The sequence below is a fragment of the Umbelopsis ramanniana genome, assembly GCF_025399195.1.
Source record: "Umbelopsis ramanniana AG unplaced genomic scaffold K450scaffold_9, whole genome shotgun sequence".
Classification (NCBI taxonomy): Eukaryota; Fungi; Mucoromycota; class Umbelopsidomycetes; order Umbelopsidales; family Umbelopsidaceae; genus Umbelopsis; species Umbelopsis ramanniana.
In genome coordinates, this window is record NW_026252095.1 from 312908 (window position 1) to 340695 (window position 27788).

General features: G+C 41.7%; 13 protein-coding genes across 13 annotated transcripts; 4 read left to right on the forward strand and 9 right to left on the reverse strand.

The window, feature by feature from the left end:
- Window positions 1-24: 24 nt before the first annotated feature.
- On the reverse strand, window positions 25-2143 carry K450DRAFT_227550 (uncharacterized protein). The gene is made up of 10 exons (XM_051586758.1): window positions 1945-2143; window positions 1813-1874; window positions 1711-1745; window positions 1620-1638; window positions 1419-1561; window positions 1266-1351; window positions 814-1163; window positions 605-748; window positions 476-542; window positions 25-412 (listed from the first exon to the last, which is right to left on the reverse strand). Exons 1-10 carry the CDS (start codon window positions 2000-2002, stop codon window positions 63-65), a joined length of 1314 nt encoding a protein of 437 aa, XP_051447528.1. The 5' UTR covers window positions 2003-2143; the 3' UTR covers window positions 25-62.
- On the reverse strand, window positions 1672-3978 carry K450DRAFT_227556 (uncharacterized protein). The gene is made up of 8 exons (XM_051586759.1): window positions 3805-3978; window positions 3490-3615; window positions 3313-3420; window positions 3134-3243; window positions 2359-3065; window positions 1945-2284; window positions 1813-1874; window positions 1672-1745 (listed from the first exon to the last, which is right to left on the reverse strand). The coding sequence occupies exons 1-6, from the start codon at window positions 3928-3930 to the stop codon at window positions 2172-2174; spliced, it is 1290 nt and encodes a 429-aa protein (XP_051447529.1). The 5' UTR covers window positions 3931-3978; the 3' UTR covers window positions 1672-1745; window positions 1813-1874; window positions 1945-2171.
- Window positions 3979-4804: 826 nt separating this feature from the next.
- On the reverse strand, window positions 4805-5740 carry K450DRAFT_269273 (uncharacterized protein; the record flags this gene model as incomplete). The annotated part of the gene is made up of 1 exon (XM_051592919.1): window positions 4805-5740. The coding sequence occupies one exon, from the start codon at window positions 5738-5740 to the stop codon at window positions 4805-4807; it is 936 nt and encodes a 311-aa protein (XP_051447530.1).
- Window positions 5741-7265: 1525 nt separating this feature from the next.
- Window positions 7266-8290, reverse strand: K450DRAFT_227579 (uncharacterized protein). Its single transcript, XM_051586760.1, has 4 exons — window positions 8253-8290; window positions 7934-8187; window positions 7551-7857; window positions 7266-7480 (listed from the first exon to the last, which is right to left on the reverse strand). Exons 2-4 carry the CDS (start codon window positions 8018-8020, stop codon window positions 7365-7367), a joined length of 510 nt encoding a protein of 169 aa, XP_051447531.1. The 5' UTR covers window positions 8021-8187; window positions 8253-8290; the 3' UTR covers window positions 7266-7364.
- On the reverse strand, window positions 7808-9519 carry K450DRAFT_227583 (uncharacterized protein). Its single transcript, XM_051586761.1, has 8 exons — window positions 9069-9519; window positions 8928-8991; window positions 8709-8842; window positions 8565-8618; window positions 8438-8496; window positions 8253-8358; window positions 7934-8187; window positions 7808-7857 (listed from the first exon to the last, which is right to left on the reverse strand). Exons 1-7 carry the CDS (start codon window positions 9366-9368, stop codon window positions 8113-8115), a joined length of 792 nt encoding a protein of 263 aa, XP_051447532.1. The 5' UTR covers window positions 9369-9519; the 3' UTR covers window positions 7808-7857; window positions 7934-8112.
- Window positions 9520-11287, reverse strand: K450DRAFT_227594 (uncharacterized protein). The gene is made up of 5 exons (XM_051586762.1): window positions 11003-11287; window positions 10823-10932; window positions 10664-10759; window positions 10470-10595; window positions 9520-10404 (listed from the first exon to the last, which is right to left on the reverse strand). The coding sequence occupies exons 1-5, from the start codon at window positions 11248-11250 to the stop codon at window positions 9671-9673; spliced, it is 1314 nt and encodes a 437-aa protein (XP_051447533.1). The 5' UTR covers window positions 11251-11287; the 3' UTR covers window positions 9520-9670.
- Window positions 11288-11367: 80 nt separating this feature from the next.
- Window positions 11368-12011, forward strand: K450DRAFT_278219 (uncharacterized protein). Its single transcript, XM_051593286.1, has 4 exons — window positions 11368-11476; window positions 11549-11609; window positions 11679-11752; window positions 11824-12011. Exons 1-4 carry the CDS (start codon window positions 11395-11397, stop codon window positions 11904-11906), a joined length of 300 nt encoding a protein of 99 aa, XP_051447534.1. The 5' UTR covers window positions 11368-11394; the 3' UTR covers window positions 11907-12011.
- A 57-nt stretch (window positions 12012-12068) lies between these two features.
- On the reverse strand, window positions 12069-17649 carry K450DRAFT_269277 (uncharacterized protein; the record flags this gene model as incomplete). Its single annotated transcript, XM_051592920.1, has 33 exons — window positions 12069-12717; window positions 12773-12802; window positions 12868-12949; window positions 13011-13124; window positions 13191-13214; window positions 13309-13406; window positions 13471-13610; window positions 13681-13740; window positions 13800-13832; window positions 13896-14047; window positions 14172-14271; window positions 14342-14497; window positions 14561-14652; window positions 14713-14796; window positions 14851-14954; window positions 15021-15101; window positions 15163-15334; window positions 15394-15436; window positions 15495-15520; window positions 15584-15652; window positions 15726-15805; window positions 15875-15957; window positions 16020-16068; window positions 16134-16248; window positions 16314-16392; window positions 16461-16529; window positions 16592-16676; window positions 16730-16793; window positions 16874-17035; window positions 17111-17144; window positions 17210-17277; window positions 17332-17427; window positions 17559-17649. 33 exons carry the CDS (start codon window positions 17647-17649, stop codon window positions 12069-12071), a joined length of 3384 nt encoding a protein of 1127 aa, XP_051447535.1.
- A 218-nt stretch (window positions 17650-17867) lies between these two features.
- On the reverse strand, window positions 17868-19913 carry K450DRAFT_227631 (uncharacterized protein). The gene is made up of 14 exons (XM_051586763.1): window positions 19872-19913; window positions 19751-19805; window positions 19649-19683; window positions 19564-19588; window positions 19423-19500; window positions 19289-19353; window positions 19045-19230; window positions 18910-18977; window positions 18752-18851; window positions 18650-18662; window positions 18577-18584; window positions 18385-18503; window positions 18121-18323; window positions 17868-18052 (listed from the first exon to the last, which is right to left on the reverse strand). Exons 5-14 carry the CDS (start codon window positions 19484-19486, stop codon window positions 17910-17912), a joined length of 969 nt encoding a protein of 322 aa, XP_051447536.1. The 5' UTR covers window positions 19487-19500; window positions 19564-19588; window positions 19649-19683; window positions 19751-19805; window positions 19872-19913; the 3' UTR covers window positions 17868-17909.
- K450DRAFT_227636 (uncharacterized protein) lies at window positions 19908-20802 on the forward strand. Its single transcript, XM_051586764.1, has 3 exons — window positions 19908-20215; window positions 20315-20458; window positions 20524-20802. The coding sequence occupies exons 1-3, from the start codon at window positions 20146-20148 to the stop codon at window positions 20664-20666; spliced, it is 357 nt and encodes a 118-aa protein (XP_051447537.1). The 5' UTR covers window positions 19908-20145; the 3' UTR covers window positions 20667-20802.
- Window positions 20803-20850: 48 nt separating this feature from the next.
- Window positions 20851-22194, forward strand: K450DRAFT_170813 (uncharacterized protein; the record flags this gene model as incomplete). Its single annotated transcript, XM_051584125.1, has 3 exons — window positions 20851-21292; window positions 21352-21466; window positions 21525-22194. The coding sequence occupies 3 exons, from the start codon at window positions 20851-20853 to the stop codon at window positions 22192-22194; spliced, it is 1227 nt and encodes a 408-aa protein (XP_051447538.1).
- Window positions 22195-22885: 691 nt separating this feature from the next.
- K450DRAFT_227641 (uncharacterized protein) lies at window positions 22886-26074 on the forward strand. Its single transcript, XM_051586765.1, has 6 exons — window positions 22886-23019; window positions 23087-23227; window positions 23293-23865; window positions 23939-24051; window positions 24127-25393; window positions 25467-26074. The coding sequence occupies exons 1-6, from the start codon at window positions 22915-22917 to the stop codon at window positions 25908-25910; spliced, it is 2643 nt and encodes an 880-aa protein (XP_051447539.1). The 5' UTR covers window positions 22886-22914; the 3' UTR covers window positions 25911-26074.
- A 31-nt stretch (window positions 26075-26105) lies between these two features.
- On the reverse strand, window positions 26106-27512 carry K450DRAFT_269281 (uncharacterized protein; the record flags this gene model as incomplete). Its single annotated transcript, XM_051592921.1, has 8 exons — window positions 26106-26209; window positions 26289-26359; window positions 26451-26529; window positions 26592-26778; window positions 26841-26942; window positions 26999-27185; window positions 27264-27414; window positions 27491-27512. 8 exons carry the CDS (start codon window positions 27510-27512, stop codon window positions 26106-26108), a joined length of 903 nt encoding a protein of 300 aa, XP_051447540.1.
- Window positions 27513-27788: the final 276 nt, after the last annotated feature.

A 27788-nucleotide genomic window follows, 5' to 3' on the forward strand; every position in this document is an offset into this window, starting at 1 on the left:
TTGTTATACTTTTTTTTTGTTTCCAATGCATCTATAAAGACTACCCATTGTACAGCTATTATTTATTTCTTTTTGGAACCAGTAACACCTTCGTTTTCAAGCTGTTGAATTTCATCAAGGCTAAGTCCAAGAACCTCACTAAGAATTTGATGGGTGTGTTGTCCCAGATCTGGACCTGCCCATTCCGTTGATCCAGGCGTTGTGTCTAATTTAGGAGTCATGGCAGGTATCTTCACCTGCCATCCGCGACCGTCTTGTTCACTGCCCACCGTTACTTCTTCGATCATGCCTCTTGCTTGTATGTGCTCATCATTAACAAGATCACGAGCGTCATAGATTTTACCGGCCGGTACGGAGGCTGCTTCTAATTTTTCTAAAACTTGATCAGTAGTCAAGGTGGAGGTCCAGCTCGCTGATTGAAGGACAGGTTTTAGTACATATATTTGAATTTGGCAACCGTCATATTATTGCTCACCAATGGCGTCGTCAATCTTCTTCTGGTGGATCACACGTTCTTTGTTGGTCTCGTATTCAGCAGTAGCCTGGAAATATTGTGCAAGATTAGTTTGAGTTGCCGGTTTCGTATCATTTCAAATCAACATACCAAGTCTTCCCGTCCAGCTGCCTTCATGAGGCGCTTATAGATACTATCTCCATTGCCTCCAATAATAACATGTTTGCCATCGGCACATGGGTAAGTGTTGGTGGGAACAATGCCGGTGACTGTAGTACCAGATGGTGGGCGAATCTGATTATGGGCCAAAAAATCAGTATAGTCTCAACTTAACCGTAGTTGAAACGCGCAATACAGACCTCATTGAATCGATCAAACTCTGGGATGACGCCTTCCATCATACCTAGCACACTTTCATAAATAGCAACATCGACTACTTGGCCTGTTTTGCTAACTCCAGAATCTCCAATGCGTTGGCGTGCCAGAAGCCCCATCACCACTCCCAAAGCAGCATGCAATCCAGCCAAAGAATCTCCCAAACTGATGTTAGGTCTCACTGGAGGCTGATTGGGATGGCCGTTAACGTAACGGAAGCCACCCATACCTTCACACACAGATGCGTAGCCTGCACGCTTTGAATACGGTCCCGTTTGTCCGTAACCGGAAATACGAGTATAGATCAATTTTGGATTTGTCTTGTAGAGATCATCTAGTGGAAGTCGTGAATGTCAGTACATATTCAAAAGAATTTAAACAATCTTCTCATTCGCAATGATATGAAGCAATGTATCTTGTTTGGGATGGTCTTTACCTGGGCCAAGACCCCATTTCTCCATGGTTCCAGGTTTGAAGTTTTCTATGAGAACATCCGATTCTTCAGCCAGCTTCTTCACCAAACTGATATGGCCATTAGCGAACCAACATAGTAGTATACTCGCTCTGCACAAAACATATATACACATACCTTCTTCCTTTTTCCGTGCGCAAGTCAATACACACTGATTTCTTGTTTCTTCCCAAGCTCCTAAACCAAGGGCTTTGACCATCCGAATCCAAGTGTCTCCACACTCGCAGCGGATCGCCTAGTTTAGGTGGCTCTACTTTGACCTAAGGATCACGTTAGCGTAGTTCTTGAGAAATTATAAAAAACCGAAGTAATGCTTACCACTTGAGCACCGAAATAACTTGCATAAACGAAAACAAGTTGATTGTCAGCAAATTGACGTTCGACGTGGTTTGATTTTGAATATGCTTACCCCAAGATAGTACCACAGAAAGGTCCTGCAATCAACTATGAAGGTTCAGGTGAGATTTATTTAACGGCGCTCGTGCCTTCGCGAATGAGTCCTCAGTATTACCTGTCCCAACTCCAACACACGAATGCCAGTCAACGGTTTTATATTAGGAGATTGAGTAGTTGCTGTGAGAAGCGATCTGTTAGGTTCTCGGGCAAATCTTATTTCTGAATGCCTAAAATGTGCTGCTCATACCTATTCCACGACGAATGGCGTGTAATGGTTTACTTTTAGCTATGATAGATTGCAGCATGATGTCAAATAGCTTATTGTTGTGCGGAGAATGTGTCAGCGCGAGATAATCTGAAATTTATATTTGATGGGGTCGGGATAAAGGTTTAGGAAGGTGGGAGGATAAAATGTCACCAAAGTCAAAATGAAAGTAGATTAAAAGACGTGGTTTTTGATTTATTTGCATGGTTCTAAGCATAGTATTGCAAAGACATCTTCTTCTTAGCTTGAACTTCCTGAATACCGTCCATAAAATCTTCATGGGTAACCTCCACAGCTCCTCGGCGAAGAGCCAACATACCGCCTAGAGAGACAGGTTCAAAATAATTAGTAAATCGTTCATTCCGAACAACGCTACCGGGTTCCCATGCAACTTACTTTCAACACAGATGGCTTTGCATTGGGCTCCGTTAAACTCGTCACAGCATCGGGCAAGTTCTTCGTAGTTGACATCACCGCTAACGTTCATTTTGCGGGAATGGATCTGTATAATACGTGCTCTAGCTTCTTCATCAGGGAGCGGAAATTCGATCTTTCGGTCAAGTCGACCTGAACGCAGCAAAGCAGGATCGAGAATATCTATACGGTTGGTAGCTGCAATAACCTTGATACGATCGTCCGAAGAGAAACCATCCAGTTGATTCAAAAGTTCCAACATCGTTCGCTGTACCTCACGATCACCAGATTTTTCAGAGTCGAACCGCTTTGTACCAATGGCATCCAATTCATCAATAAAAATGATTGCCGGTGACTTCTCCTTTGCCAAATTGAATGCGTCTCTGACCAGTTTGGCACCATCACCGATGAACATCTGTACGAGTTGTGGGCCAGCTAATTTCAAATATGCAGAGTTGGTTTGAGCAGCACATGCTCTTGCCAATAGCGTCTTGCCAGTACCAGGTGGACCGTACATGAGAACACCCTTTGGTGGTTTGATACCGAGATTCTTGAATCGATCTGCGTGTGTCATAGGAAGAACAACAGCTTCGACCAATTCCTGAATTTGTTTGTCAAGACCACCGACATCGGTATAGTCTTCTGTTGGCTTTTCATCAACTTCCATAGCTTTAACTCGAGAATCATACCTAGTTGGCATTCATTAGTCGACGTCCCTTTCACTTTTCATATACACAGCCCAGAACCATTTACTTACTCGGCTGGCAATGTGTCGAGAACAAGATAACTGTCCTTGTTGACACCAATCAAATCACCAGGTTTCAAAGTTGCAGGATCAACAAGACCAATCAAAGGCAAAAATATCGTCTGTAGCGTAGGTAGCTGATTAGAAACAGAGTGTATAGCTTTTTGACATACGCTGAGAACACTTCATACCTGACGAGTGGAAGTCTTGATGACAGCACATTTTCCTTTTCTAGTCGAGTCTAAATCAACATTTGCACCGTCTTCCTCTTGCTCGTCTTCCGGGTCCACATCAAGTAACTGCATATGACGAAAAGAGTTATTATCTATGGTCGTGTGGCAGGTGAGGCTAGCGTCCAACATACGAACCTCTACAACATTTCCAACAAGATATGGAAGCTGTTTGTTCATCTTAATCTTTTCTTTGTTCTCCTTAATCTTTTCTTTCATTGAGTCTTGTTCATGTTTCAAACGTGTATGTTCTGATCGCATGACCTGGTAACATATGCAGTTGTAAGTATGATTGGCGAAAATGACAAGCAGGAACAATATCATTCTTCAGTAAAGCCGCATTTCTGCAATTCCGCTAACAGCAACTAGTATTTTTTCGAAAATGCCTCTACTGGAGACGTCGGCGTAGGTATTGTCCTGAGCGATCGTGGTATGAATTGGAAAGAAGCTCACCTTGATATCATTTTCCAAGAGTCTAGCTCTGTTTGTGATTTCTTCGTTCGAAAGCCGGTAAATCTCAGCCTCCAAGTCATCGTCTTGCTGATTCTCCCATAGTGATTTATCTTCTAACGTTGCCATTTGAGTGTGAGGTGTAAGTTGTGTGAGCTATGCTTGAGATCTCTTGCTGACGCGTTCATAAGGCATCCAGCGTCGTTCATTTAAATTTGCCCGACGTCATATTATTAGCTGATACAATTAAATTCTCAAATTTATTGAATTTTGCAAAATCCTCTGATTGTTGTCGCTGAATATTAATGCTCTAAGCCCGCGCACCCATCCAACTTTACAATAAGAGGTGCTCACTACAGGGAATTCGTGATACAATAAACTAAGGCTGTATCATTCAGTAGGTACAAGTGGAAAATTTCAAAAGATGAAGCAAAACGTCGAACTGCGGACAATACCACAAAGCAAGTCGACGCTAAACGAAGCTAAGTCCAGAATTTCCGCCATCATTTGGAGGGAAGGAGAAAAAGACAACTGTACATAGCCCATGCAGCGGCGAAGCATATCTTTTACAACCTGAAACCGGGCTCCAAGTTTTCCCAGTGGGGCAGCCACCATCATGGAGTTCATCTACAGCATTTGATATATAAAATTTCGACTGACCGCGGCGAGCACGTTGAGTAGCCTGGGGAAGCAGTAGACATCTACCGCCCGACAGGACGTGAAAGCCGGACATTCTTTGTTTCGAGAGGTGATCCCACACTTGTGACGCTCGCTCTTGAAATACAGTTGATCTGATACGTGTGACTAATCCAAACATGAGTTAAACAAAAGTTTCTTTTGAAATCTTCCCCCCTCTTTGCTATCATACAATAGCTCAGCACGATCAAAGCAAAGATCCGAGTTAAATAATTGTTATATTGACATTTTCTGCTTTACCAATGGTACAACTCAGTATGGAAAGATACATAATACAATACTATGTCCTTTAACAATGTCTCCATTCTTAGTTTTCATCCTTCTTGTCTTCAAACTGGGGTACAATCCAGTCCTTGTTGCGTTCCAGATAATCACCAAAGGTATGAAGCTTGATAGGGTATGTTTGGAGGGACTTCAGGTCGATGGTATGCTCGAACATCTGCAAGGCATCCCACCATAGAGGCAGTACAGCAAAGATACCAACAGAAGCTGCTTCCTCTTTTGGTACGCACTTGGCCTTAAATTCTTGGCCAATAACGCGAGTCATTTTAGCAGCCATTTCGTCCAAAGTAGGGGTATCTGAAGCAAGCTCGATGATTTGCGATTTCAACAGCTCGGGGTCAGCAAAAGCTGCTTCTGCATACTCTGCGATTGTTAGAGGATCGATCAATGGGAACTTGAAAGTAGTTGGCAATGTGGTTACAAGAGTGTGTTCGGTATGCAAATGTGGCCACTGAAGTTCGTAAATTTGGGGCATGAATTGATTGTCCATGAAGGAAGGGGGTCTCAAAACGGTCCAAGACTGAAATCCAGCTTCCTTCAAGTCTGCTTCCGCTTGGGCTTTGCATTCGCTCATGTGATACATAGGATGCTTAGGTCCATAACCAGGGAAATTGTCCTTTTGATCAAGGAGATATGCACTGATGTAAACAGCAGTGGTAGCTCCACCTTCTTTGGCACCTTGAATGATATTGCGAATTTGATCCACTTCCTTCATGGATCCATATGTAGGTACAGTGTTGATGAGAACACCATCAATTCCCTTGGAAGCTGCTCTGATGGCATCAAGGTCATCGAAGTCTCCTTTGAAGAGCTTTGTACCCATCGCTTCCAACTCCAAGGAAGCGGGCGAGTCCAGGGATCGGACAAGTGCGTGGACGGTGTAATTCTTCTTTATGAGATCAGGAACTAGATATTTTCCAATCTTGCCAGTAGCAGCGGTAACGAGGATGGTTTTTGACATTTCAATGGAAACTATTGATACGATTAACGGTAGTTTCTGGTAACTTGTATAAATACTGCTGATCTGAGTTATCCAGCACAAACAGCAGTCTTTAATGCTATAAACTCAGCTCGGTCGAAAGTAATTCCAACGGCCGAATATTGGGTCAGTGCCTTCGCGGCAATCCAATTGCCGCGATGGCTGTTAAGCTTGCGTACGTCTCCCGGCCAAGGTTCATCCGAAAAGCTCAATGAAATTTCCAAACGTGTCAAGCTGTCAGAGGACATTCATAAATGTCGACGAATCCTTGTTACTCTGATTTTTGAAGCACTTCCTTGACGATATCTACAACATGCTTCACTGTTACCATGGCTGAATTTCATCCTATCAATGGCAGCGTAGGTATCAACTGTGAGAAGAGCCATGGACACACAAGGCGCAGATTTCGCGCTATAATTCTTTTTGAGTTTCCGTGATTAGAAATTCGTACAAAATAAACGTTGAGAAAAACCATACATGATGTATCCTTGCTGACATAACATACTCCCGGAGAAATTGGTCCTCTCCAATAATCAAAACGCATTTCTTGGTGGGAACTCGCTAAATGTTCGAGAATAAAAATGAAATGCAGAGCCAGAAGCAAGAGTATGAATCTACATGCACTGGATCATCAATGATTGCTGTTTAGCGATACTTTGGCAGATTGTTTTCAAAAGTACAATTGAGCCAAGCAGGCTGAATGAGGCACAGAAGGTAGAAGTCCGACAAACAAATTGACATGGTATGAGTATGCTTAGGAAAAAATCACAGCAACAGTCTGCGAAGGTACAGCTTCGTTGGATGCTTTTCAGGCCTTCATCGCATGTTAATAAAGCCCACAAGTGTATGACAAATATTCCATTATGTAGCTTGCTGTGCCGTTCATTGCCAATCTGCTACCATCGCTTTAAAATAGTAATAGGCGTTCATAATGGCCCCTCTTATGGCCCCTCTTATGGCCACTCTTTAGATTAATCGTTCCAGACTGTCATGCGGTTCACAAACAGCACATGAGTTTGCAGTGTCTGGAGCAAGATGACTTTATTTTCTTCATACAGTACTGACCGTGTTAGAGAGTTGTTTCTAATTTACTGAAGAGATGCCGTAGTGCGTTCATATCTAGCATTCACCATAGTTCAAAACGGCTTTGTATGGATTCAGCTATACCCCAGAAAGCATAAGCGGATGGTATCAATGTAATATAAAGCCGTGCATGATATTTCAGCAATCAAACATCCAACGTTCCGAATTCCATTAAGTGGCGTGATAATACTGTACCCTATTTATTTAAGTCTACGACAAAAGCATTTAATCTTCCTTCTTCTCCTTCAAATTTTTGTATGATGACGACTTTTTTTATTACTGTTACTTGTTGCATACTATCACTGCGTAAAAGTTTGAGGGCGTGACCAGACAACCACGATAATGAACAGAAACAGCGATCGGTAAGAGATGGATGATGAGAAGTCATGCTAACAGTAATGGAAAGAACACTAGAAGGATATTTAGAATGTCAAGGGTAGTCTGCAGCAATAAGCTGACACTATATACAGAACGAACAACTTTGGAGCAACAAAAAAGGTCGTATGTAAGTTATCGGATTATCTTAAGCGGTTGCGGCAGCCGGTGCAGCAGCATCGGCAGCAGGGGTAGAGGCGGCAGCAGCAGCACGCTTCTTCTTGTAATCCTTGATAGCGGACTTGATGGCATCTTCAGCAAGCACTAAGAAACACTTGACATTAATATCATATATATCTCAGGCATTGAACATCCTGAATAACAGACAACTTACTAGAGCAATGAAGCTTAACAGGAGGTAGGCAAAGTTCCTTGGCAATTTCAGTGTTCTTGATTTGACCAGCCTCATCCAAGCTCAAACCACGGACACGTTCAGTCATAAAGCTGCTGCTAGCAATGGCAGAACCGCAGCCGAACGTCTTGAACTTGACATCGGTAATCTTGCCAGTGACATCGTCAACCTTAATTTGGAGCTTCATAACATCACCACAGGCAGGTGCTCCAACGAGACCAGTGCCAACTGAGGGGTCTTTCTTATCCATGGAACCAACATTTCGGGGTCTTTCGTAATGGTCAATAACCTGCGTGTGGGAGTCAGATTAGTCATTAAGTTTACTACGTCAACCAAAAAATATTTCTTTCGAGAGCCCTTCATACCTTTTCGTGATACATTCTAGTACCAGTGGCCATGAGAGGTCGCTGAAGTACAGGACGAGCAATCTTAGAGCTTAATGTGCGAAGCATAATGATGTGAGTCAAAAAATTTGTAGGCTGGGGAAAGCTAGGACTTGCGGCCGAAGAGAAAATATATAAAAATTGATGCACGTGATTTATTATTACTTATCAGATTTTATCTGAACCAAAGTGGATGGGAAGCGGACAGAGTCCAGCTTATAAAGACATAATTGGCCCTGCGTTATTATAGCATAAGTTATTCATTCATTGATCCTCCACACATCAATGCCATCCTATTTACCTTCTTGTTCACTTTAATAACATCCTTGCTATGTACAAGAGCATTCAGGCATTCAGTAGCGCGGTGTTTCGGTAACCCAGATTGATTCACTATAGTTTGCATATTCCTTGTTCCGGATAGCCGCTTCGGTAAGTCAAGGAAATTTTTCCGTCTCAAAACCAATGAAATGAAATGAAGTGACTTACAATCCTTCTGGCGAGGCTCTTAATGTCTTTAATACTGTCTCCATATTTTTGGTGTGCTCCTGTTAAAAAAATCAACATTAATCCACAGTGTCAAGACTAGATATCAGCAACGTATAGAAACGCTCACCAATTGCTCCCGAAATTTCAGTGGTAATCGCTCAATAATCTTTCGTATGTCAATCTGGAGTACAACCGTCCAAGAAATTTAGTATACCAGGAAACCCCGTTGTCTGTGTAAGGACGAATGTTGGGAAAGATTCAATCTCTGTACCTTCCGCGTGAATTTTCTCGCCATCCTCGTCGGCTCATCTTCCTTTTGCTCCTTTCCAACTTTTGCCTCGGCTCTCGTTGTTGTTGGACGCTTCCATGTGATGTTATTGTCAGTGGCTTTAGCATCCACCATAACTAGACGGGGGTCAAAGGAAAGCCATGTTAGTGTGGGCATTAGGTATAACATGGAGCGGTGGTGAGTCTAAGAGTTGAATCTTACAGAGTGGTGATTGTGATGAAGGTTGCTTATTTGATAGTCTGTCGAATGAGGCATTGATGGGCGCCTATATGACCATTGCATCGATGGTTAGTAGTTGCATGTATACATGGATGAGTTCATTCAAATTTCACAGCAGCGTACCTGTGGCCAGTTTATGGATGACCCATTCGCGGTCATTCCAAACAAAAATGCGCCAAATGCGTCGTTAAAATCAACTAGAGCGTCGTTGACTTGCTTCAATTGTTCAAAATTACTGTGCATTAACTCGAATGATGCAGCTAGATCGGCTAGCGGTTCCTGAAAGGTATCAAAGCAGGTAGCATTGTCCAAAGTCGACGAGGTTTCTGCAGTGGATGTCACTGTCTGAGGTAAACCATATGTGAAGCGACGAGACGTCCGTCGATGTGGGGTCAATGTAAAACGACTTTTGGAGGAGAGCATGTAGGTTGGTTGGTTGGAATCAAGGATTATTTTATTTTTCCCCAAATTCGAAATACGCGACAAAGCACGACCAATATGATACACGTGACGAACAACCGTTCGCGTCTTTAGGAGACCTCCCCGTTGCCATAACTAAACGTTAACTGGCATCAACAGTAATTAAAGTGTGTTTCAGTTGCTTTCCTGTTACAGCATTCCTTTGTATCTTCGTCAGCTTGAGGCATTTTCGTATGCGAGTTGTGTTTAGGAGGCAAATTAGTACGATATCGTCGGAAATCGTTGGATTGGATTTGTGCGTGTTTTTAATTGCCTCTACCTCCACCTCGCATTCCTCCTCGGTTTCCAAGGTATCCACGGCCACGACTTCCTCTACCACCACCACGGCCGGCCGGGTTTGGCTGAGATGGATCTTTTGCCGGCTGTTGTGATGCCTCGCCTTCAGCTTCTAGTCGTTGTTTACGTTCTTGTTCGCGGCGCTGCTGTCTCTGTCGTTCCTTCTGTTTCCGAGTCAGCTCTCCGCCAGTTCCAGCTTCGGCATTATCATTTTCGCCGGTGGCATTGGTAGGCTTTGTAGGTTGAGCAGCTGGACTTTGAGGTGCTGGCTTCGCTGTCTCTCGCGGTTTTGCATCTTTATCAGGTTGTCTACCAAGGATCTTCACAATTTGCTGCACACCTTGCTGATTAATTTTAGCTTTAGATTCCTTTTTGGATGGTTTTTCATTGTCGCCCTTGGTAGGAGTCGCTGATTTTGGTGTACTTGGCTGTCCATTTGCTGCTGCAGTAGCGGCAGCTGCCTTTTTCTCCTCCTTCTTACGACGTTCCTTTTCACGTTTGCTAGCTTTCTTCGCTGCTTCTTCAGGTGTCTTTTTACTTGATTTACCTTCTCCTGCAGCTTGAAGTTTGGCTTGCTTGGCAGCAGCTTTAGAAGCTTGTGCTTTGGATTTAGCCGCAGCTTGCGCAGCCTTCTGGGCACGAAGATGCTCTAATAATGGTGTCGTCTTTGGTTTATTAGCTTGCTCCGCCAGTTGGTTTTGAGCTGTGTTGTTCGTGGTTAGTTTACGAAGCGCGATTGAGATTTTAGAGTATCCTGCTATCATTTACCTGTCATCAAAGATATCCTGTTTTCAAGTCTCTCCACGTTAGATAGCCCGTCTTTGCTTTCGTTAACATTCGGTAATGGCGCATCAACAACAGACAGCGATTCAACAAATGCTTGGTAATCGGCATCTATATTGTAATATTCCAGTTATTAATTTGCAAAAACACTTTCCCTCGAGCGACTAGAAAGCACATACCTGACTCTATGGTTCCTTGTCGTGGATCGGCTGGTTTGTGTTCTTTTGGTATCTTTTGAAAAGGTGCAAATTCGACTACTGCGCGATATTCGTTTCCTGCGGTTTTGCCATCAATACAACTGCTATGCGTATGCTGAAGGACAGGAAGTAATGTCTTACCTTTTCCATCAATAAATAAATGCCCATCAAATCCTTGATGGAAATTCAATACAGCCTCCATAGTTAGAAAGTGAAAATAAGCACGAGAAAAGACATTCTGCTTTGCTTTGCTAATGGCGAGGTGAGGAGATTAGGTTTGTGAACTACCAAAAGCATAATCAATAAGAATGCTTCTTTTACCTAGAACTAAGCTTGCCAGGCACAAATAATTGCCAATCAACCGTCGTTTCGCTTATCCATTGTTGCACGGATTTGTTGAAAATCTCTTCAGGAATGTTGGGTGGTAGCCGTCTAACAACTACTTTGGTTTTGGGCAAGTTCTTTTTCGAGCCTCTCTTCCTTGGCTTCTTCTTTTCCTTCTTCTTTTTCTGTTGCTCGGTGGCAATTACAGGGCTGTCATCCTTTATCTCTGCTGCTGCATCGGACATGGTGTAATCTACGGTAGAGTTCGATTCGTACCTTGCCAGTCACATAGCCATGACAAGAGGGCCGCGTCGGGCTTTAAAAATAGATCATTGGACGCTTTAAGAAATTGAGCCGAGGTGCTTACTGTGCTTCTTGATCAGAAAATAATGGTTTGCGCCAAATGTGAAAAGAAGCTGACCAAAGTAGCTGCACCTGATAAGTGGAAAGATGGTTCTCGCAATTCAAAGGGTAATGAAATTAGAATTTACGACTTGATCACTCATGGTTTTTTAGTTTTACTTAACATTCCTCGATTTACAGTTGGCGAAGGGGGCCGTAAGCTTAATGAGAACAAATTGTTATCAAAATCTGCAAAGTCCAGGTAAGCACCCGCATTGATTTACATTGATATTAAATTGGAGACGCTGGTTATTAATATTTCATATTTCAGGTTTTCTCCATATGAAAGCAAGTGCAAGATTTGCAAATCAAAAGTACATCAAGATAAAGCAAACTATTGTCAAAGTAAGCAATCGACGATATGCAATTGGAAAAGACATGTATATTTATATATAATTCTAACTTTGAATTGCCAGGTTGCGCTTATAAGAAGGGAATCTGTGCAATGTGTGGAAAGCAAGTGCTGGATACCAGTAGTTATAAACAGAGCGCCAAATAGCGACCATTACATATCATGTACATAACAATCACGGCTTTGACGTGCAACTTTTTTTATTGTAGTCAATTATAAATTCATTATTAGCTTACAGCCCAAGCACTAAAGCAATGTCATTCATCATAACTATGCTGCGAAGTGGACATTTTTCCATGTTTAAAGGTATCAATCAGCAATAACGTCAACGCACTCTTCTAGCCACTTCTGGAAAGCCATGAATTCGTTAGATTCTATCTTTTCATTTGATTGTTTCAAAACATGATGAGCACCATCTAAGTCAGTTGAGGAAACCTTTGTTTGAAGAACCGTAGCTGTCTGTTCTGGCACAGTTGAACCATCATCAAACTCCATTAAGCTGATGTCGGGATTTTCGAAAGAGTATGCACTATGCTCAACGACATTCGAGCTATTTGTAGATTGGCAGCGAACAGAACTAGGCATCAATGTCAGATCGCAAGCACTGAAAGGACCGCACCTTTCTTGTGCCTGTTTCGGTGTTGAAAAAGAGGTCGATACAACACCTTGCTGGGTCGGCGATTCTTTGGATTTTACCAGGTCTGCTTCGTTCTCATTCTGACTGCTACCGTGATTTGGAAGACCCTTTAATAGCTCACAGCTCAGCTTTTGGGTGATAGATTGTGATGGTTTGTTATACCTCTGCGGTAAATGAAGCTGATTGCTTTCGAAAGTGCCTGGTGGCCGATCGGATGCTGTGCTCAGGGGGTTATTCATGTCTATGGAACTTTTTCCAGCCTTGGAGATTGCGGATTTTCCTTTGCGTCGTTTGCCAATTTTGCAACACTCATGAGCACAGCTAAATGGATAATTCAGTATGGTTGATTTTCTATTTAAACATCGTTTTCACGTACAGTTGGCGATCTTTACATTTGTGTTGACATCTAATAAGAAAATGACATATGTGTAATTGCTAAAATATAGAATATGCAAAGGATTGAGATCTTACGTTTCCCTTGCACCATCATGGAATTGCGATAAACGCTTTGGATTTGATTTGTTTGACTGTGTGTTGGAAACACTCGCTTCAACTTTGACAGACCTAATGTCAGCCCTAGTAACATGCATCACAAACATGCCTTCTATACTCACCATTAAGACTCTCCCAGAGCTCATCAGGAATATTATCCCAGTAGGGTGAATCTAAATCAAACTCATCATCTAATGGATAATTTGTTGTAGATTGCCCCAAAGTTCCTGGCTTATCTAAAACCTAAACGACGCTAAGCTCAATTGCTAAGTAAAGAATTCACTTTAAATGTAAGAAATTACCTGGTTGCTTCTGTTGATTGAGGTCTGATTGAGGACTAAAGTAAATTCTGTACCATGCCCGACTTAACGACTGTGTGAGTGAAAGCTTATCAATCCCATAAGTTTACTAGATGCTTACCATACTCCTCGTTATCCACGCAGCATTTGATGGTTGTCGCATGCCAGCCTTCAGGAAGGTCGATTGGTATCGTCACAAGTTTTTCCAGTTTCCGCAATCTGAAGCTGTATGTTAACAAGATACACCTTAAGATTTTTCATTCATAAGAAGACTTGAACTAACTGAATTCTTCTGTAATCAAGCAGTTCACCCAGGTTGGTGGTTGCCCAGAAGGCTGCAAAAGAGTTATTGCTATAGGCAGGTCTCTTGGAGCTTTGGTGTACGATTTCTATGTATGCCTCTATAGTTTTGCACTGGCCACCCTGGATTCCACAGTTCTGTGAACTTTCAAAACATGGACTTTATGGCACTCGGACAGCAAATTTGGCTTACTTGCAACGATGGCTTTGCTGATAGTTTGAATTGTGGTACCTTGTTTGATGCTTCCAATAACTTTTGCGACATTTAGTGTGCGAAATGCACAGAACGCAGAAGTAATTACACGCCATTACCTGGCTACCAAATGGTGGATTCCGGTGTAGTAACTGTAATATATAATTCATTTTTAGATATGTCCCTGCTCTCGAGGAAAGTCGTGCAGTTGTTACCATTTCTAGTCGTCGTGGATCACAAGATTTCAAATCTCCAAAGGTCTTAATACCTGAGTCCGCCAATATCTTTGCATACTGAGGTCCGATACCTTCGAGTTGCTGTAATAGATGACTTGAATCATTCCAGGTTTTGGCAGTGATACACCGTGCTAAATATATTGAGCTGTTTAAACTAATCCCATCTTTGTTATGCGCAACGCAATCTGTAATACCTGCTCATTTCTATATGTTAAGGCTTTTCAAAGTTTGCACTCAGTAATGTTAAAAACTTACATCGAAGCACTCGTAAAGCTTGGTGATGGATTCTGAAAGTCTCCCGACTGTGTACCGCGGCAAGTTTACTATCATTAAGAGGAATACCGCCTAGAATTGCCTAGAAACCTTTCAGCTTTATGTGAACTAAAAATACTTCCCTCACGTTTTGCAATGAAAATTAGACTTACTTGCATCAAGAGGTAAATTTTGTCTGAGATTGTGCTTACTTTTCCTTTGATAGGATATCTAATATTGGGGTGCTTGTTCAGAGAGTTTAAAACTGATTTCTCGCCAGTTGCAAATCTTATATCATCAAACTCTCTTGCAGATGTCAACAACTCAAACTAATTGAAGGAAAATAAGTTGAAAATGACAATCGTCCGAAATACTTTTTTAGTCATACCTACCATGGATGCGAGCTGCAATTGTGGTTGCGATGAAAGGATTATCTTCATTGTATCATACTTGATGTAATAGCGAGCCATAGCCTCGCCATATTCTGCAACAGCTATAGGTTAGCACACTGCTTTCGCTTCCGTTCTGAATTCACGACACTGACTTGTAGAGCTAATTTGGTCTTCATTTGGTTTCATCTGTATTATATTTGAGGATGCCAATGCCGACAGATGTTTGAGGCAGATGTCTATTTTGAAAAGTGAATAAATGTAGGACTCTGTTCGATGAAAATAATGCTTACTCTCGAGAATTCTTTCGACGTTGACAACATTGGCAGCATCTTCTCCAAGCTTGTAGTAAAAGGAATTCCTTTGAACGCGAACGTACAGAAACGTGGATCGCAACCTGTTGAGACCTAAATGAGTCCAATTAAGAAACTAGGTGAACAGGTTTCAACGCTTGATACCCTACCATAAGATTCCGGAAGGAGTATCACAAATGGTTCCTAAGCATATCTCAGCATTTAAGTGTTCAATCATGTTCTGATGGAGGCTATTTCATGCTGTAAATGATTATGATTTCTTCAATATTTTCAGCGTATTAGTTATCTTACGTGCTTTCCAGTACTCCTTGCCCGGATAACATTGTCTCATACTTTCTTTGTTGCGATGTGGTGGTGAGGATCACAGCACAACCAGAGTCATCAAATCCAGGACGTCCTGCACGACCAATCATTTGAAAGATTTCGAGATCAGAATACTCCTGAAATTTTCCTTCGGTGTAACCTAGGATAGTGTCAGCACGACTGTTCCATTCGGTTATGCTACCCCTCTCTGCTTTATACCTCTTGTGGATTTAATGATGACAAGATGAGCTGGTAAATTGACCTATAATGTATTCAAAGTCAGGTAGAAATGACAAATGCCCAATGCTAAAGACACTTACGCCCACAGATAAAGTCGACGTGGTAGCTATTTGTTATGCTTAGATAGATCAAAGAAATCTTTGTTATGAAGCCTAAGCCATCAACTGACCTATAATGTTTAGATGGCCGGCAAGAAAGAGCCTTTCAACAACTTGGCGATCTCCAGCATCTAGACCAGCTGCATTGATTTCATAGTTCTCAGTCAAGATGATAATCGAAGCTACAGTCTGGATGTTAGGTGAAAATCTTACCGTGATGAAATGCGATACCATATGGTAGGTATTCGAACAACTTTTTGTCCTTTGTCTTTGGAACAGGCTTTAAAACATTTCTGAAATATGACTTGGTTAACTAGGTATTGCGAAAGGAACTGATAGCATAGACTGCAAAAGCTACTGACCCGAAAAATGGTATATTCCTTTGCTTCATGACTTTAATGATAACATCGCAGGATGACTGCGTTGATTTCCTTGTTGAACAGAACTAATAAACGGCAGTCAGTAACAGGAAGTCTATTGGAAGTCTACCACAATTCAACATCTTACAATAAGTGCCGGCTTTCCGCCACTGTGCTTTTGGATCATATCAACCAATCTATGAGGGATAAACAGTAAAATTTCTTTGTGCTGACAATATCGGATACCAAGGAATCACCTAACTTCCACTCCAGCTTTTTCTCAAACATGAATGGATTTCCACCACTATCATGTATACCGTAGACATGACGAGAGAGCTTTACAGGTCTATACTCTTCACCGAAACATAAAGGCTTTGCTATATTGATGGTTAGCTTATATTTGTAGCTTTCCTCTAAATTTTTTTATGAGGTGCCTATATACCATTCAACCAACGAGCTACATCTTGGATATTTGGTACAGTAGCAGATAAAGCTATAATTCTTTGGTTCGAAACTGCCATCTTGTAATGAAAAATGAGTAAAGTCAAAATTACCAAATTTACCCCACTGATGCTGACTTTAGCCTTACTTTCATTCGGCTGATGCAGGCTTCTAGGGTAGCACCACGAGTTTGTCCAACAAGATGAACTTCGTCAATCTGATTTACGATTTTGGTGAAATTTGGAAGCAGTGGAAAGAGTTGTCCTCACTTTTACTTACCATGCACAGTGTCATTTGACTCATAAGTTTCCTATGCTCTGTCCACCTCCTTGTCATTGAATCCCATTTTTCTGGTGTGGTCACACTTTGGATAGATGAATATATGTTTGAGGATCGTACTATAGTATAAATACGTACATGATATCACATTTTTTAATGTATTCAAAGGATACGTATTCAGTATCACCAGTAAGCTCTTGACCTTTTTTTTTTATTGTTGTCAAAGAATCAATAAGAATTAGTATATGTTCCCCATTTGAAGCATTGCTTCTTTAAACTTACATGTTAAGTTTAGATTAGAGAACTTTCTTATCCAGTCATTGGCTCTTTGTGAGCTAAGCGCTTTTGTGGGAGCAATGTATATAGCTTTATGGCAGCCTTCCTGATGTAGTGTGCGCAGAATTGCCAGTTCTAACAACACCGTCTTACCAGATCCGGTAGGAGCTGCAGAGAAAGTTTTACCATTAGATCATGGAAATTAGCAAGTCAAAACTCTCACATTCGTTGACTTCAATCTACCTGATACCACCAAATTTCCGTCAGCTCTGTAAACCTACATGGAATCGGTATTAATTGAATTGATGAAAGGATTGAGCAGGTAGTCGTCTCAGCTCTCACTTCGTCAATACACTCGGATTGGAAACGGTTGAAGTGAGTGTAAGGAAATAGTGGTCTGAAATTTGGTGCTAAGGTACAGTTTTAGTAGGTTGAAATTTACAGCGCTATCATTGCTAACTTACGCAACGACATAACCGGCGTTAATTGGCTTTTCAGTAAACCTTTTGGCTCATGTCTAGTGATGGCTTTGTATGCTAAATGAGCATCAATACGAGATTCTATAATGTAGACATTGATTTTTACGCTTTACCTATTTTTGAAGGTTGGTCCTGTTGGGGATGTACAACTTGACGCAATCTATTATATTCACGGTGATATGCAGTATTCGTGGTATATCTATAAATCTTACCTGTAGGGATGGACGGCATTTGGTTTTGTTGCTCAAGAAGCTTCTCTTCCGTCATTAGCCATTTTTCATCCTCTTCTAAGTCAAATGGCATACCATGGTAATCAATATTAAATCTACATAGTGTGCATTTATGCGGGATGTAGTTCCATTAACGACAGTAACCAGCAGATTGTATATCAGCATGTGCAAGATGGAATTTATAAAATTACGTTTGTTCATAGTCAGAAGTTGTCGGGAGCAATGTAGACAGCGGTTTAGTCATGTATAATAGTTTACAGTGTTATTGGAGAAGGATATGAAAAAATAAATTGGATTGGAGAGATAAAATTATGAGCTGGCTGTACATGATGGCTATGGAACTTCAGACTCCGTAGCCAGATAAATCCGCTCAAGCATATCCAAGTCTTTTAAAATCCATTCGCTCTGAAGACAGCTGCCTGCTCGTATACGGGTTTTGGGATCTACTGCTAATAGTTCTCCTATCAACTTCTTGGCTGTTTAGGCGGCAGATGTTAGTCACACACATAAAACTAAGACATACTTCTCATTATACTACACTAACCTTCACTGCTAACTTCGGGCCAAACTGGATTACTTGTGTCGTAGTTTCCACTTAGGACTAGTTTTTGTATATCCTCGTCCTCAGCGCCATCTAAGGCAAATGCATGCCTGCTAGTCAACAAAAAATACAAAATCGCACCGATGCTCCAGTCATCTATCTGCGCGTTGTATTGCTTGCCTTCCACCAATTCGGGAGCACTGTAGCTGTATTGTGGTGTAAATTTAACAGCAATGGTTCTACTCATGGGTTATATCAGCTACTTACGCAAGAGTTCCTACATCTTCAGAGAGAAATGACGTTTCTGTCATCCATGCGGCAAGTCCAAAATCGGCAATGACAATGCGAGGGAACTGCTTGTCCCTAGCAAGAAAAATGTTTTCAGGCTAACAATCATTGGAGTCAATTGGGTCAAGTTCACTACTGGCACAGTAAACAACGAAAGGGAACTTTCTCAACCTTCAAATCTATAATGATATTAAACAATATCAATACCAGTCCCTGAATTCTCAGACACTATAAGCTTACTTACCGCGATGAATAATCTGTTGCCCGTGCAAATACTTTAACAAAACTTCGTTAACTTTTACCCAAGAGTATAAAGAATAATGCCATTTAAGGGTCGGTAGCTTACAATAATTCCTCGAATAAGTTGATAAAAGATGAAACGTGCTTCATTCTCTGGTAAACGTTGTCGCTGGAGAACAAAATCCTGCAGAGTGCCACCTTGGTATCTTTGGTTTTGGTAAGTATCTCTGTAATGAGTGAGAAGGATATTTGACAATTACTTACATCGGCATTATCACAAAGGCATTATCTTCCGAAAGTAGGTTGACCTTAATTGCCTTTAGAATGCAAGGCTGTAAAATGTACCGTTTAGTATGGACATGGTTACAGTCTGGTGGGAGATTCGAAAATATGGCTTACATGTTGTACGTGTCTAATGATAGCTAATTGTATCTTGACTTTTTCAGCGAGCTCCTTGACAAGACTCTTGATATTGATTATCTTGCAAGCAAATTGTTTGGTATCATGATCAATTGCTGAGGCAAGAACAATCTTAGTTTGAGATCCGTAGCCAAGTCGTTTCTCAGTCAGTTTATATTCGTTGTCCTGAAAGAAACATGTGAGTGGTCTGACAAGATTTAAGAATACAGGGCCACTGACTTACCAGGTTCACAGGGTACATCTTCTCAGTATGGGAAGTGGGCGGGTAGGATTGAACAAACGTATAGCCTGCGTACACTCCAGGTCAGTCAAAAAGAAATAGAGGATTAACCGTAATGAAAGTACATTCAAACGCACCTAGCTCGCTATTCAAGTGAATGGTACAGCCATCAAGCAAAATTATGTTTTGGTCCTTTCCCATTCTCCGTTTGTTAACTGTAAGTGATGCTATTCAGCTTAACGGAGCCGATGGCAATCACCATAGCGCTATTAACTTACAGAACGTTCCATTCTTGCTCAGATCCTATGATAAATTGCTTTAGACGTATCTTCATTAAGGTTATGTGAACAGGTCTAATCATACCTCGCAGTAAATTAGCCAGTCGTCGCCTTGTATTTCTTTCTATTGGGCTACATGTATTAGAAATTTACGTCAGAATGTCGTTGCTGTAAACATCAAGCGTACCGCGTAAAAACGACAATGAATAGCAGAGACGATTGGGTCTGATACTTGGAGATCGCTTTAAAGATATGGAAGAATAAGAAAGGGACAATCGACGTAAGGTATAAAAAGACGCGAGGTTTACCACGTTTCTCCGGACCCAATACTGACGGGTTTGTCGGTCCAAATCTCGAGTTCTGTAAAAGTCATTAGCAAGTCGATTTCACTTTGGTAAATGCCATACTTTGTCCTTCGTACCTCTTCCTCCTGTTAGTGGAGTAATGCCCACCAAGCTACCGAGCTTGCGTCGTGTATACTGCGGCATTTCAATGGGGTTGAAAGACCAGAATGTAAAAGCCGAAAACTGAGTTGCTATTTTCCAAAACTTTATCACAAGCTCTTTGTTTGGGAGAACAATTATGTCGAATTCGACTTCATTGGACAAACTAGCAGATTCACCATACCCAGCATGGGCTTTGGCGGCATTGTGTTCGTAGTACCTCTCATTAATGAATTGTTCTCGAACAAAGCTTTAAATACCTCTAGTAGCTAACATTCTCTTAATTCCATTTTCATTCCCAATTGCAGCTGCTCTTGCCATTCCTGCAGCCGTTGCTAAGAAACCCGGTGTCCCGTCGTTCTTCCAATGCACTGCTTTCTCAGCCATATTTGGAGGTGCTGGATATGTCTCTCACGTCGGTGACCCTGAAAATGGTGCTGGTATCGCTACAGGTACGTCTTTCAGCTCTTTTTGTTTGTTTGCTCTTAATACGCATCTTTCTAAGTTTTGCTCGTAGCTTGGTGCCTCACTTGGAGCTTTTTAAACTTTCGAAGTGCTTTGAAGTCGAAGAAGCCATTGCCATGGTTGATGGCAGCATCTGTGGCCGCGGATACCGTCATTTACGGACAGAAAACTCTCAAAGTCAATGGTTACATATAAGTGATGTACCAAGAATATACACAACACATCATCTCATCCTTTAGCGCAATGTATAGAAAATAATAGAACCCATTCAACTGTTTTAAGCTACAATTCAAAGAGTATTATGCTTTGCTTTGGTCAAAAAGACAATGTTTCTGTCTACGGTGGTGGAAGCTCAATGTTTTCCTTCTGTTTACCATTGATGTCTGATAGGAAATTAGACGCAGTGGATATTACCTATTATGCTGAACCTCCTTCGTACCAACACTTTCTTGCCGAGCACCTGCTGAAGAATGAGCCAGCTTTAATCGGACCTGCCTTGACAGCGTCTTGGAGAGCTCGCACGGAGTGGGCTCAGCCGATTAAGAAGACGACCACCAGAGACCATGACAATCACAATCCTACAACCGAACCCAATTTCCAGTTCCTGTTTCAAACTTTTGGTGCTGCTCAAGTACAAGTTGCAGACTGTTTAGAGCGCGACTTTACTGATCAAAAACGAGGAAACATGACATTTGCTCAGTTCATTGAAATGTGGCAATCGAATGCTGAAGAGTCCGCCGGACGGTACTACCTCAAGGACTGGCACTTTGTGAAGGCCTTCCCGGATTATCACGCCTATGAGGTACCAGATATATTCGAGGGTAAGTAAATATATTTAATTATGCTTGAAGAATTGTATCTAATCTCCCACACGATCCAGATGACTGGATGAACGAGTACTGGCCAAGTCGCGACGAAGAAGACCCAGACGATTATCGATTTGTATATATGGGAGGGGATGGGACGTTCACACCATTCCATGCTGATGTTTACAGGTAAATTGCAAAGTTTGGTGGTAAAAAGAAATCGGGTTTCTCTAACACCAGTAAATAGATCATATTCATGGTCCAGTAACATTTGTGGAGTCAAGCGCTGGACGTTGTTTCCGCCTGGACAAGAACACCTTTTTAAAGATAAATTTGGCAACAATGTATATGACATTCGCGATGTGGATGAAAAGAAGTTTCCACGGTTTTCTGAAGCAAAGCGAGTAGTAATTTATCAAGTCGACGGAACAACATTGTTTGTTCCATCTGGATGGTGGCATCAAGTTGAAAATATCGGGGCAACCATCTCCATCAATCACAATTGGAATAATGCCTGTAATTTGAAAATGATGAGCAAATCTCTCGGGAGCGACCTTGCAGAAGTCTGTCATACAATCAGTGATGTCAAAGACATGATGGACGCTCTTGAGTTTGAGCAGACATGCCAACGTATACTCCTCATCAACAGTGGGTGGAATTGGGAAACTTTATGGGGCATGTTCGCATGCATTATGGAACGCCTCAAACAAGACTTGGATGCACACTCTCCTTGCGAAAATCGCCCACCCGTCAAGTTTTCATTGAACGCTATCAGGGAGGTAGTTGATTACTGGAGCAGGTTTCCCGCTTTGAAAACTGTGTTTAAGGCGGCTGATAATCAAGACCTTCAAGTTGTGGACAAGCTGTTGATAGATATCGAACATAAGCTAAAGAAAATGTCTTCTATGGCTTCCTGATGGGCACCTCGAATGTAACATATACCACTTGGATAGATCGCAATGTTAGTGGACGAAAGCGATCGCGACACTGAGCATTGGTTGCTAAGCAGCAGATATGCTCAAAGAAATACGACTCCATTTCATTAATAAACAAACCCTAGGAATATTGTGGAAGGATGGTCGACGACCTGCTTTTGCAATGCTTTTGTTCTCTACGATATCCAACCAGGCACCAAACCGCTTGCATTCAAAACCTCACATTGTTCATTGAAAAAGTAATTTATTGCACGCATATTCTAGAATAAAATCACCACCACTACTAAATACCTTGGCCGTTACCTGTGATAATCAAATCATTAGTAAATATGAAACAATGAAATTAAAACCGTTCAATAACAGATCGATGGACAAATCAGTGTAACTATGACATAAAAAAGGGTCATAACAGCCGAGGACTCAATACGAGTCCTCAAATTGCTGCTCGTGTAAACATTTGCTATCATCCCTTTGTCCATGTGTTGCTATGCAGTAGAAAGATAGATGAGTACTTACAGTTCAAATAGGATAGATGGATGGATGGATGAGAGAAGGAAAGAAGGATGGATGGATAGCATTCGATGAATCGAGATTGAAATGTATAAAAAAAAAATTATATTTAAACTCCACGTCCCACACGCGACTTTTGTGTCAGTCAAACCAGTATTTGGCAGCAACCTCGCCTTTGCCACGCTGCAGATCATGTTGTCTACTGCGACTTCCAGTAACCTCAACAACGCTGCCTCTAGTGCCAAGCCTGAGGTAGACTCTACTGCTAATAGTGAGATTCAGTCAGAAACCTCACCTGTATGTGGCATTGCTCGTTTCTAAGAAATTACTGTCAAAATGACTAAACTCACCGCGTATATTACAGGTCTCAACATCGCAGACCACTCCATTAGCCAGTGATGGAGAACCTGAACAAAATGAAAATATTATAACTGAAGCTATGAAGCAAGAGGAGGAGGAACTTGCCAAAGCAACTGAGGAAGAAGAACAGTCTGTCCTAGCAAAGGTATGTGTCAAGTAACTTGTCAAATTGCTAACGCAGCATCTGATATTTATCAATTTTTGTATCAGGCCAAGCAAGAATTTGACGCTAACGTCCGGGATAACCGTCTCAAAAGTCTTCACTTCTTGCTCGAGCAGTCATCTGCTTATGCCACTATATTGGGGCAGAGAATGGAAAAGCAAAAGGAGGAGGCCAAAGAAAGAGCTTCCAAGACAAACGCGAAACCAGATAAAGAGCCAGTACAACCCACCTTAGAGCAATCAACTAATGCTAGAACAACTAGAAGCGGTGAAAAGGCTGTTACCGCCGCACCCACCAAGACTCGTAAAGGCGCGAATACAGACGCCAAAAAACGAAAGGCAAAGGAAGATGGGTATAATCTGGAAGACTATATTGATACTGAAGACCTCAAGCGAAGAAAAGTCGGAGAGAAGAACATTGATGAAGCCATCCAAGAAGACCATAAAGCTGCCAAGGATGCTGATGAGCAACGAACAAAGCCATCCGCCTCTGCCCAACAGCCGGCTCTGGTCACTGGAGGTATTTTGCGCGACTATCAATTGGCAGGTGTAGAGTGGTTGATTACGTTGTGGGAGAACGGATTGAATGGAATTCTAGCAGATGAAATGGGTTTAGGAAAGGTTAGTGTTCTAGCTATTGCCGACGATGTGAGTACAGAGAATTCATAGTTGACTAACTTATTCACTCAAACAGACTCTCCAAACGATTGCATTCATCGCACATCTTAAAGCTATGAATGTCGCTGGACCCTACCTTATTTGCACACCTCTTTCCACCTTGGCTAATTGGGTACAAGAGTTCCACAGGTCAGTAATGAGAATCAACTTCCCCTTGCTGTTATCATTGTATCCACTTATTAATTACCATTATACTTTCAATAGATTCACTCCTGGTATCAATGTACTTTTGTATCACGGTACCAAAGAAGAAAGATTGCATATGATTAATCGAAAGCTTCAACCAAAGAAGCAAATGCAGCAAGACTTTCCAATTGTCGTCACCAGCTACGAAATTGTCATGAATGATCGCAAATTTCTGCAAAAGTATTCCTGGAAGTACATTGTTGTCGATGAAGGTCACAGAATCAAGAACCTGAACTGCAGGTTGATTCATGAATTGAAGAGCTTCAAGAGCGCCAACCGCTTGCTTCTAACCGGAACACCACTGCAAAATAGTTTGGCGGAGTTGTGGAGTCTACTTAATTTCTTACTACCTGAGATTTTTAACGATTTGGATACCTTCCAATCATGGTTCGATTTCTCGGACATGAGCAAACAAAGTGGACGCGACAGAATCATGAAAGAAGAAGAAGAAGATAAAGTAGTGACCAAACTTCACATGATCTTAAGACCATTCCTGCTTCGACGTCTAAAAATTGATGTGGAAAAATCTCTGCCCAGGAAGAAGGAATATTTATTGTACGCTCCGCTTACAAAGCCACAAAAAGAACTGTATGATGCCATCATCCGTCGCGATTTGCGTAAACATCTTGTGGCGCAAATGACCGATACAAGTGTCAATAACAAGGAGGAAGAATCGGAAATGTTGGATGAAACGAATGGACCAAGGCGATCCAGGAGAGGAAACCAAACTACAAGCTACAAAGATGTTGGAGATAGAGATTTCTTTAGTGGGAAAGAAAACAAGCAAGGCGAATCAGTGGTTGACAACGCAACACTTGGCAAGAAGCATGAGCTATCCACCGTCCTTAAGCAAGTCAACGGTTTGCACTTGCAGAACATTGTTATGCAATTGCGTAAAGTGTGCAATCATCCATTCCTGTTCGACTGGCCCATCGACCGAGCTACCAACCAACCTGTTCTGAGCGATGAACTTGCTGCTCAATCTGGAAAGGTGCTTTTGCTGGACCGATTATTGACAGCTCTCTTTGAGCGCGATCACAAGGTGCTGGTGTTCTCACAAATGACCAAAATGCTGGACATCTTGGAAGATTGGGCAACCGAACTCAAGGGTTGGCCAATTTGTCGATTGGACGGAAGCGTTTCTCAGGAAGAACGTCGTCAACAGATCGCCCACTTTAATGACCCCGAAAGCAATGTTCGTCTCTTCTTACTGTCGACTCGCGCAGGTGGTTTGGGAATCAACCTCACTGCTGCCGATACTGTTGTCATCTTTGACAGCGACTGGGTAAGTTTTCGCATTTTCAAGAGATACCATACGTTACCTGGCTGTAACTGTTGCTCACGTTTGAATCATTTAGAATCCTCAAATGGATCTTCAAGCACAAGACAGAGTGCATCGTATCGGACAGACTAAACCTGTACTTATCTATAGATTTGTGGCTGCTAACACTGTTGAAGCCAAGATATTAGAACGTGCAACTGCAAAGAGACGTCTTGAAAAGCTCGTGATTCACAGCAGCAAATTCAGAGCACCCGTGGCCTCCTTGACACCTTCCGAGAAGAGGGAACGTGAAACATCATTACGAGAACTGGCTGATATTTTAGCATCTGAAGACGGCGAACAAGTGCAAATTGTCGCTCAAGGGGATAAGGTCATTTCTGATGAAGATCTCGAGAAACTCTTGGATCGTAGGGAAAGCGTCTTCCACGGTGAGAGCTCAACTGAGACTGGCCAATTTAGAGAAATTGATACAAGCGAATCACGCGATACCAAGAACGAGATACTAGCCACAAGGGTGTAATAGTCCGTATCATTCTATGTTTCTCGATCATTTCTTTTTATTCGTCCATTGATTATTTGCTGCATTTTCCATCATAACAAGTTTTTTCTTTTCTTTGCCCCCAATTTAACTCATACAAACAACGAAGAATGAATAAAGAGTGCTTTATATCTATTTACACCTATGCTTTGGAACAGGTCGGTATTCCGCTATTAGTTATCCCAAGATGAAGTCGTCAGCATCTGCGTAATCCATAACCACACCAGCACCTCTGCCATGGATGTAACTCCAACCTTTTACACGAACATAGAGTGATGGAGCTGTATTAGTGCGCCATGTAAAAAAAAAAAAAAAAAAAAAAAAAAAAAAAAAAACGGTCCTTTATACCGCTCAGCTTACATGAAGCAGGATGTACACCAGTATACACCCAAGGATATTGGAAGAAATGTGTAACCATATAGAGAGCCAGACTAATGGTATCAGAAGACAAGTCAATGATTGTTGAGCTAAAAGCCGATACTCCATACCAGCGAATATCCCTTGCCTACAGTCAACAAATACCAGACGAATTCACGTCTCAACCCCTGCAGTAAAACGGCTAATGGAGTGATAGTAATCAGTAAGACTGACACCGCTTTCGCTATGATATTGATCAATTAGTAGTTTATATGCCTTGTTAAAGCTAACATAATGAATGGTTACCCATGGTCAGCGTGAAACCATGCTGTATGTGGTAAACGATGGACTTGAGCCAGTTGAAAGGGAGTAAATTGGAGTAAAGACATGTTCCTTGCAGTTGTGTTGTGAACCTCTCCGTCATTTGATACATGGTAGTGTTTATCTTGTCGACAGAATCTTCCAATCCTTCTAGCAGTCGCACTTCGTGAGACTAAAATGACACTTGTGTAAGGAGAGGGCGGCTAAAACGACAACAGCCATTCGTTAGTTCACCTCTAATTTGTCCAATACAGTATGTATATCGCTGTGCATTGACCCAGCTTCTTCAAGCGCACCCATGACAAGTGATTTATAGACTTCGAATTCACCAATGACCTACAGAACCTTTGAGCCATAATATAAGAATGCTGATTGACATTGCGGTCACTCACATGATTGGTTATTTCCTCTTCTCTTTCTGCGACACTTGTCATTTTTTGCAGGGCCATATCGACTATCTGATCCATAGCTATACTGTATTCATCAGCGAGTTGGGAAAGTGTGTTCTGTAGTTCGGTAGCTTGTTTTTGTGCACGGTGAAGTTCATCGGTTTGTATCTTGGAGTATTCCTGTTGGAGTCTGAACACATCATTTCCAATGAATCAGACTGAAAACAAGTAAAAAAATGTTTAACTTGCCTGATTTTGTTTCAACGACCTTTCGATTTCCACCTGTATGTTTTTCAGTCTTTCCATTGATTGTTGTTCTTTCCTGTACTGATAAATGAGGCCTTGTTGTTGCTGTCGTAGAATATCGTAGTTGATTAATTGATTGACAGTGATGTTTCGATGCAATTTTAGCAAAATATCTCAAGTACGGTCGAGACGGATAAGTAGAATATCTCCTTTATTGAAGCAAGCCCAATACCTCTGTTAAACACTTACCTCGTTCAATAAAGTGTCTCATTGCATAGCACATAGAAACTAGTGGGGTTTTAGCATATCGCATTACTTAAAAAACTATGCATGAACCTGTCATATGGGCAATACAGACCTACTTGTCGAAGATAACCTAGTAAATGCATTTTAATAATTACCTCTTCAAACGGATCATCTGCAAATCAAATTGATAGTCATTTACCACTGTAGGATGTCCACCATTGCGGTACTTGAGCTAGTGACCTATCTCCAATTCTCTGGTCAGACAAAGAGGCTACAGAAACGAGTTGGTTAGGTGCAAATA

What these genes read in the sequence shown, in the direction of transcription:
- K450DRAFT_227579 (XM_051586760.1), bottom strand. Translation starts at nt 8,020, where the DNA reads ATGCTTCGCACATTAAGCTCTAAGATTGCTCGTCCTGTACTTCAGCGA. An exon ending in CTAGAATGTATCACGAAAAG is followed by an intron (nt 7,858 to 7,933) that starts GTATGAAGGGCT and finishes TCCCACACGCAG; the next exon opens with GTTATTGACCATTACGAAAG. An exon ending in TGTTAAGCTTCATTGCTCTA is followed by an intron (nt 7,481 to 7,550) that starts GTAAGTTGTCTG and finishes AGTGTTTCTTAG; the next exon opens with TGCTTGCTGAAGATGCCATC.
- K450DRAFT_227594 (XM_051586762.1), bottom strand. Translation starts at nt 11,250, where the DNA reads ATGTCCGATGCAGCAGCAGAGATAAAGGATGACAGCCCTGTAATTGCC. An exon ending in TTTATTTATTGATGGAAAAG is followed by an intron (nt 10,760 to 10,822) that starts GTAAGACATTAC and finishes GCAAAACCGCAG; the next exon opens with GAAACGAATATCGCGCAGTA. An exon ending in CAGGATATCTTTGATGACAG is followed by an intron (nt 10,405 to 10,469) that starts GTAAATGATAGC and finishes CGAACAACACAG; the next exon opens with CTCAAAACCAACTGGCGGAG.
- K450DRAFT_227583 (XM_051586761.1), bottom strand. Translation starts at nt 9,368, where the DNA reads ATGCTCTCCTCCAAAAGTCGTTTTACATTGACCCCACATCGACGGACG. An exon ending in TGAAATTTCGGGAGCAATTG is followed by an intron (nt 8,497 to 8,564) that starts GTGAGCGTTTCT and finishes TTTTTTTAACAG; the next exon opens with GAGCACACCAAAAATATGGA. An exon ending in TTATTAAAGTGAACAAGAAG is followed by an intron (nt 8,188 to 8,252) that starts GTAAATAGGATG and finishes ATAATAACGCAG; the next exon opens with GGCCAATTATGTCTTTATAA.
- K450DRAFT_227550 (XM_051586758.1), bottom strand. Translation starts at nt 2,002, where the DNA reads ATGCTGCAATCTATCATAGCTAAAAGTAAACCATTACACGCCATTCGT. An exon ending in AGTTTGATCGATTCAATGAG is followed by an intron (nt 749 to 813) that starts GTCTGTATTGCG and finishes GCCCATAATCAG; the next exon opens with ATTCGCCCACCATCTGGTAC. An exon ending in CAGCTGGACGGGAAGACTTG is followed by an intron (nt 543 to 604) that starts GTATGTTGATTT and finishes CAATATTTCCAG; the next exon opens with GCTACTGCTGAATACGAGAC.
- K450DRAFT_227641 (XM_051586765.1), top strand. Translation starts at nt 22,915, where the DNA reads ATGTTGTCTACTGCGACTTCCAGTAACCTCAACAACGCTGCCTCTAGT. An exon ending in TTCAGTCAGAAACCTCACCT is followed by an intron (nt 23,020 to 23,086) that starts GTATGTGGCATT and finishes CGTATATTACAG; the next exon opens with GTCTCAACATCGCAGACCAC. An exon ending in TGGGTACAAGAGTTCCACAG is followed by an intron (nt 24,052 to 24,126) that starts GTCAGTAATGAG and finishes TACTTTCAATAG; the next exon opens with ATTCACTCCTGGTATCAATG.
- K450DRAFT_227556 (XM_051586759.1), bottom strand. Translation starts at nt 3,930, where the DNA reads ATGGCAACGTTAGAAGATAAATCACTATGGGAGAATCAGCAAGACGAT. An exon ending in TCTTGGAAAATGATATCAAG is followed by an intron (nt 3,616 to 3,804) that starts GTGAGCTTCTTT and finishes ATATGTTACCAG; the next exon opens with GTCATGCGATCAGAACATAC. An exon ending in TCAAGACTTCCACTCGTCAG is followed by an intron (nt 3,244 to 3,312) that starts GTATGAAGTGTT and finishes CCTACGCTACAG; the next exon opens with ACGATATTTTTGCCTTTGAT.
- K450DRAFT_278219 (XM_051593286.1), top strand. Translation starts at nt 11,395, where the DNA reads ATGGTTTGCGCCAAATGTGAAAAGAAGCTGACCAAAGTAGCTGCACCT. An exon ending in TGGTTCTCGCAATTCAAAGG is followed by an intron (nt 11,477 to 11,548) that starts GTAATGAAATTA and finishes CTCGATTTACAG; the next exon opens with TTGGCGAAGGGGGCCGTAAG. An exon ending in TCAAAATCTGCAAAGTCCAG is followed by an intron (nt 11,610 to 11,678) that starts GTAAGCACCCGC and finishes TTCATATTTCAG; the next exon opens with GTTTTCTCCATATGAAAGCA.
- K450DRAFT_227636 (XM_051586764.1), top strand. Translation starts at nt 20,146, where the DNA reads ATGTCGAATTCGACTTCATTGGACAAACTAGCAGATTCACCATACCCA. An exon ending in ATGGGCTTTGGCGGCATTGT is followed by an intron (nt 20,216 to 20,314) that starts GTTCGTAGTACC and finishes TCCCAATTGCAG; the next exon opens with CTGCTCTTGCCATTCCTGCA. An exon ending in TGGTGCTGGTATCGCTACAG is followed by an intron (nt 20,459 to 20,523) that starts GTACGTCTTTCA and finishes TTTTGCTCGTAG; the next exon opens with CTTGGTGCCTCACTTGGAGC.
- K450DRAFT_227631 (XM_051586763.1), bottom strand. Translation starts at nt 19,486, where the DNA reads ATGGGAAAGGACCAAAACATAATTTTGCTTGATGGCTGTACCATTCAC. An exon ending in TCACTTGAATAGCGAGCTAG is followed by an intron (nt 19,354 to 19,422) that starts GTGCGTTTGAAT and finishes GAGTGTACGCAG; the next exon opens with GCTATACGTTTGTTCAATCC. An exon ending in GAAGATGTAGGAACTCTTGC is followed by an intron (nt 18,324 to 18,384) that starts GTAAGTAGCTGA and finishes ACCACAATACAG; the next exon opens with CTACAGTGCTCCCGAATTGG.